This window comes from Aplidium turbinatum, chromosome 5 (assembly GCF_918807975.1).
Source record: "Aplidium turbinatum chromosome 5, kaAplTurb1.1, whole genome shotgun sequence".
NCBI classification, from domain to species: domain Eukaryota; kingdom Metazoa; phylum Chordata; class Ascidiacea; order Aplousobranchia; family Polyclinidae; genus Aplidium; species Aplidium turbinatum.
Window position 1 is genome coordinate 2,878,908 of NC_137476.1, and position 6,841 is coordinate 2,885,748.

The 6,841-nt window shown below is 48.2% G+C and overlaps 2 protein-coding genes across 2 annotated transcripts; both read left to right on the top strand.

The window, feature by feature from the left end:
• Positions 1 to 457: 457 nt before the first annotated feature.
• On the top strand, positions 458 to 886 carry LOC145770225 (uncharacterized). The gene has a single exon (XM_082581819.1). The coding sequence runs from the start codon at positions 458 to 460 to the stop codon at positions 884 to 886; it is 429 nt and encodes a 142-aa protein (XP_082437945.1).
• A 1,428-nt stretch (positions 887 to 2,314) lies between these two features.
• Positions 2,315 to 3,574, top strand: LOC145770226 (uncharacterized protein F54H12.2-like). Its single transcript, XM_082581821.1, has one exon. The coding sequence runs from the start codon at positions 2,315 to 2,317 to the stop codon at positions 3,572 to 3,574; it is 1,260 nt and encodes a 419-aa protein (XP_082437947.1).
• Positions 3,575 to 6,841: the final 3,267 nt, after the last annotated feature.

Genomic DNA, 6,841 nt, shown 5'->3' on the forward strand with positions numbered 1-6,841 from the left:
TACCCGTCGTCGAGTGATTGTCGAAGGTATAGATGCCCAATGGCAAGCAGACCTTGTGGACGTGACAAAGCTGAAGGAGGATAATGACGACTTTAAGTACTTGGTGACCTGTATCGATGTGTTTTCAAAGTTTGCATGGGTTATTGCTATTAAAAATAAATTTGTGCGTGCTTTTTCCGAGATTCTCCGTATCAGCGAACGAAAGCCGAGAGTGTTACAGACGGACAAGGGCAGTGAATTTAAAAACGTTTACTTTCAAAAATGGTTGAAGGACAACGACATCCACTTTTTCACAACCCACAATGAGGAAACAAAAGCGAGTGTAGTGGAACGCTTCAATCGCACCCTTAAATCGCGCATGTGACGATATTTCACCCACCACAAAAGTCACAGATACGTCGACGTGCTTTCGGACTTGACTGAAGCATACAACCGCTCATACCATCGGAGTATTGACATGTCACCGGTGTCAGTATCGCAGCAAAACGAGGGTGCTGTCTGGGATACCCTGTACGAAGACAAGATTCGGATACCGTACAATCCCAAACTTGCAACAGGTACAGTCGTACGCATCACGAAAGTCAAAGGAAAATTCCGTAAAGGTTACCTTCCTAACTGGAGCGAAGAGCTGTTCATCGTACACAAAGCCGTAAAGGGGAATCCCCCTTACTACGTGTTGAAAAACCTCGATCAAGAGCTTCTCGAAGGTTCCTTTTACGAAGAGGAAGTGCAACGGGTTATAAAAGAAGACAACGTCTATCGCGTTGATACAATTGTTGCACATCGTGGCAAAGGCAAGAAGAAGCAAGTACTTGTCAAGTGGCTGGGATATCCTGAAAAGTTCAACACGTGGATAGACGCATCGGAGATTATCGACTATGCCTGATTGGAAATTCTGCGGGAGAAGTGTGCCCCGCAGCGAGATTGTGTTTTTCTGTCAGATCATTGTCATTTATACGATCGTAGCCACAAGCATATACAACCTCTCGGTTGACAAAAAACCGTCCAGTCTGTGGGTGGCCCTGCTCAGCAGCTCGCTTGGTCTGTTGATGCCGAATCCAGTGATTAGGACACAAAAAAAGAAAAAAAGAACAGACGAAGAAACAAATGTTTTTTCTGACTCTGCCTAGTAACAGCTCCATGAGCTACTTCCCCGACAACACCATTAAATGACGGATGTTACCGGATTCACGACAAGGCTACCGAAGGAAATCGATTTGAACGGATCATGGGAAGCGGGCGTGACCGACATACAATACCCACACACATGGCATAATGTCCCTGAAGGACAGGGATGGCTGATTTACACGAATCGAGGGGTCAGCACGCGCATAAATATCGAAGCAGGTCACTACGGCTCGGCAAAGCAACTTTTCAGAGCTATTGCAAACAGTGCTTTGGAAAACATACCGGAAAGAACACCACCGTTCCTATTCACACTCAATAAGACAACAGGAAGAGTGAGACTAGGCTTTCCACGTCAAACAGAAGGCACCGCAGTACGTCGTAGCGCCAACGACTCCAGACAACTTGCCGTAAGCGACACTCTGAAAAATATCTTGGGATTCGAAAGCAACACACTGGATCGGAGCACTGAAGGGATCAGGGCGTTCGACTTGAAACAGGCACCGTCTTCTCTGTTTGTGTATTGCGACATACTGGAACCACGCATAGTCGGAGACAGTCTGGTCCCACTCCTTTGCATTGTCACACCCGAAGGCAGATACGGCGAAACGGTTCACAAGGTCCTTCCAAAAGTCCACTATCATCTGATTCAGAGGAGGAATTTCTCGACGATTCGCATAGACATAAGGGACGACACCGGAGCGAAAGTACCATTCCAAAAAGGAAAAGCGATAGTGACACTGCATTTGCGCAAACGAAGACTCGCCCACATCTGAACCATGCGAAAAACGTATTGCTGTGACCGTGCCGCATACCAACGCTATTACACACAGCAAGTCGGGAACGGAAGCCCCTTCTTTTCAGGCTCACCCAATCAGTGCGGCTACGGCTTGGGAAGCATCTTTTCCGGTCTGGGTCGAGCCATTCTACCTCTGCTCAAGAGCGGGGCCAAAGCAGTCGGTAAACAAGCGTTGCGTTCTGGTGTTCAAATTGCCAGCGACGTTTTGCAAGTAGAAGATCTCAAACAGTCTGCCATAGCGCGTGGTAAAGAGGCCGGCTCCAGCCTCTTGCGCATGGCCATGCCTTCTCCTCCGCCAGGGGAAAGGGTACGAAAGAGAAAAAGAGGAAAGGCAGTTCCGATTAAGAATAAAAAGCGTAGGATCTCAAAAAAAACTGACATCTTTGCATAATGTCGGCGCTCATCCACGAACAATCTTGCGAGTGTACAAACAGTGAATTGGATTTGTTTTCCGTACCACCGACCCAAACGAGCATCGATCATGGCAAATGGGTCGAGTATCGTCCGATGTCTACACTCTCGGACGACGGTCCTGTGGAATTTCTCGTGCCTGGGAGCGGGGGTGATTATCTGGATCTGGCGAACATGTTTCTCCACGTTAGGGCAAGCATTAAGAATGACGCCGGAACCCATATTGCGGAAGATGCTGACGTGGGCCCGGTCAACAACTGGCTGGATTCGCTATGGAGTCAGGTGGACATGAGCCTCAACAACGTACTCATCACACCGTCCACCAACACATACCCGTATCGCGCTTACATTGAAAACTTGCTCAGCTATGGAAAGGAGGCGAAATCGTCACAATTGAGCGCATCCGTGTGGGCAGATGACACCCCGGGTCAACTCGATTCTAGAGCCGACGCAAACAAAGGCTTCACAAAGCGAAAGGCTTTGACGTCTGAGAGCAAAACGATAGACATGATTGGCAGACTGCATCTGGACATGTCCTTCCAACAGCGCTATCTGATCAATGGCGTACAGGTCAAGTTACGGCTCATCAAATCTAAAAAAGCCTTTCATCTCATGGCCGCACAAGACCCCTTCAAAAGCGTGTTCAAGGACGTCACCTTGTACGTGCGCACCGTCACTCTCAACTCTGGCATTGCCCTTGGACATGCGGCAGCCCTCCAGAAGGGATTGGCGAAGTATCCCATCAGACGTGTACAAACAAAGGTATTTTCCGTACCTCGCGGCAACATGTTCATCAGTAAGGAAAATCTGTTTCTTGGCCAACTGCCGAGACGTGTCGTGATCGGTTGCGTCAAAAACAGCGCCTTCAACGGCTCAATCGCTGAAAATCCTTTCAATTTCCAGCACTTTCACATCAACTGTTTGTCACTCTATCGTGATGCAGAACAGATACCCTCACGGCCCTTGCAACCAGACTTTACAAACGGACAAGTGGTGCGCAGTTTTATGACCCTTTTCACGGGAACAAACAAGCACGGATCGGACAGTGGGAATAGCATCGACCTGGCTTCCTATCCGCGCGGTTTCACTCTGTTTGCCTTTGATCTAACCCCCGCAATGTCCAATGACGGCCCTCACATGGATCTTATAAAACATGGGAATCTGCGATTGGAAATTCATTTCGCTAATCCCCTGCCCGCTACAATCAACATCGTGGTCTACGCCAAATTCGACAACTGATTCAGATTGACCGATCGCGCAACGTCGTCTTTGACTATTCGGCATGAACACCCTTCAGATTTCCTCCATCCTGCAAAGTGACCCGCATTCCAGCTCTGTGTTTTGCGAAACGCTACCCAGAGATCATCTCCTTCGTCAAAAGCACGATGCCCCGAAGGCCTACGTTGTAAATACTGACCCTAGTCATAAACCTGGTCAACACTGGGTGGCGGTGCTGATCGATTCCAAGCTGACTGGAGAATATTTCGATCCTGTCGGTCTCCCGCCTCTGCACAAGGAATTTTACCAGTTCATGAAGCCGTACGAGTGGAGCTTCAACTCGACGCGATTGCAAGAACCTTCTAGCAAAGCCTGTGGCTTCTATTGCATTTTTTATGTGCTGCACAGATGTCGTGGTTGGTCGAAAGACAATATAATTGGATGCTTTTCAGATGTTCTCACAGAAAATGATGCACGCGTTGAACAATATATCAATAATCATTTTTTATTGCAATAAAATATATATATACACATATTTTAAATGCGAAGCATTTAAAAAAAAAATATTAAATGCGAAGCATTTAATAAAAAAAAAAAAGAAAAAAAAATTAGGCGGCCACCCGCTTGGCCTTGGGTTCTCCGAGTTTGCTCCGAATATCGTTGACAAGCTGTACGGCGTTGTGGAACTGCTCGGAGTTCTCTGGGTCGGCCCACTCCCCGTCACAATTGACGACCGCAAATTCTTCAGTTTTGTCAGCAAGGTAGGTCAGGTATTGCTTTGGAGCAAATACGGTGGTGACGTCAAACCAAATGACTATGTTCATTTCGGCCACTTCGCTCTTGACTGCCGCGATGCGTTCATTGTGTTGGCAGTCTTCATCTTCGCTAGCGGTCGCCCAGAATATAATGTGCAGGTAGGGTCTGGTCTTCCTTTTTGGGGCAAAGACCAAGTAGGGATTGTCACAAAAAAGCTGTGTGGCCACCTGCCGCAGCTGGGTATCATTGAATTGAACGTTGCCACATCGCACGCTCAATAGACCGCGACGCATGTGTCCGGTGAATGCAAAGCCTCCGCATTCACCCTCGTCCATAATTTTGCTGAAAGCTTCGCGGATGTTGGCCGATTCCTTTCTGAGCTCAGCCGCACGTTCAAAGAGATTTTGCGCCTCCATCAAGTGTTCGTAACAGGATGCGTAGGGGACGTTGTCAACGTTTGTTTGATGGCTTCTGGCTTGCTCTTCGAGGTCGTATGCTTGACTCAAAAGCATGCTTTGTGATTGTGATTAAAATACACACAGTTATATAGCTCCCATAACCTGCCCTGCAGGCCGGTTACAAAAGCAGCGGTGATGTCGTGACATCGTCATCGGCGACACGACGTTTTATGTACAAGTTGGAGATGGCACCTCGCTTCTGCGTGTACGTGTACATGTCAGCACCATGTACTTTGAAACTTGTGTTTTCTCCCGATAACGTTTCCCCGGTTGTTAGCACATTGTGGAAGCCCTCTCCCGTGAGAGGGTTCTGGTGTTTTGACAGCCCCTTGCAAGTGAGCTTGTCGCCTCCTGGCCCTTCGCAGTAATACGTTTTACTGCAAAGACTGATCATTTCATCCCCGACCCATTCCAATTTGAAAAGCCTTGGCTCGCGCTTGTCATAGATTGCCCTGGCCTTGCAACAAGCTTCGCCGCCTACCCACTCACCGCCGCTTGTTTTTGCGTCAATGAATGCCTGCATGTGGGCATCGCAGGCCGGTGAGGGCAACCACTTGTGGTAGTTTGTATAAAACTTACGCCGCAAACTTGGAATGACCGCCTCGTCGAGGGTCGCAGTGCTCAGGGCAAGCTATGCGCTGTCCGTATCCATGTAAGTGTATTGGTAATCTTTCCGGTGCAGGTACCTGTCTATAAATTCGTAGTAAAACTTCAACATAAATAATTTGGCGTATTGGTATACAAAGAAGGAAATATGCAATGGCAGATCAATGACGATCGCTTTCGGGTTGCATTGCACTTCGTACACTTCTTTCGTGAGAGGAGTGAGCGCCCGGAAGCGATGCCATGCCACCAGCTCTCCCACTTTCTGTTCATTGCATATTTCGTTAGTCATGTACCTTTCTTTTCGCGTCGCCATCTTGCCGTATGCACTGTTGCCCAACAATTTAAAAGTGTCTGCGATTATTTTTGTTTCCAGAACCCGATCTCCTTCGCGCCTTGCTGTCGTCACTCGGGCGGCGAATGACTCGAATGCATGGCACGGTGTGTAACACACCACCTGATAGATCCGGCTGACCTCCAACCCTTGGGCCATGTACCACTTCAGGAGCGGGGTGGCCAACAGTATTTTTTCTCCTTTTATGCTTCCTATCAGGGTGCGTCTAGGTCTTTTCAAAGCGCCCATTCGTTTGGCAAATGTGGCCATGCGTTCGCCCACGTCATCGATTGTGACGTCGACATTTTTAAATATTGGACTCATTTCATCAAAGTGCCTGTACAGTCGATCAGGGACCGCAATGTCGACTTCGACCATGCCAAACAAATCACCGCGCTCGATTTCTCCAAGCACATCGGCTTTTGTTGTTGGCCATTTGGTGCGGTACTTGAACTGCTTTACAAACTCCTTGATCGGGGACTGGCGTCGCATGGAGAGCCACTCACATTCGCGCATTGTGATGACGGTGTATCCTATGTCGATCAAGTATACGTGATTGCTATCCGTGTCACGTCGCAACTCGGCCATTGACCTTCTGTTTACAGGATTCACTTCAACTGACGCTGTCAGTCGGCAATCATGACCGTGAAACATACAGCCATGGAACTGGTAGACCAAACTCCTCTCGGCAACAAATCCGTCTACTGGGATACGCCGTGCCCCTAGTCGGACTTCTCCTTCGTTCAACCGGTGCCTGATGTGTTGATTTCACACAGTGCAACAAATTCAAGCCATTCACGCGCCAGTTTTCCGTACCACACACCCCTGGGTCGAACGACAGTGAATTCTGTGTCATTCTCTTTTAGAAGAACAGGCCATTCTGTTGGCATTGGACAAGCCAGGCATTTTAAATACAAACTGTTGCAGTCGTATCCGCGGATTGACTGACAAATTTCGGTCCCCTGTCTAATTCTTGTTTCACCCACCCTATGACGTCGATGAAATACGATTGATGGCCCGCCGACTATGTTGTTTCGCAACATTTCAAAGATGTCTTTTTGTTCCTGACCGAATGTGTAAAATACAATTTTGGGATCGACTGTCTTCATTAACAGAATCTGTGAAACCCCTAGTACG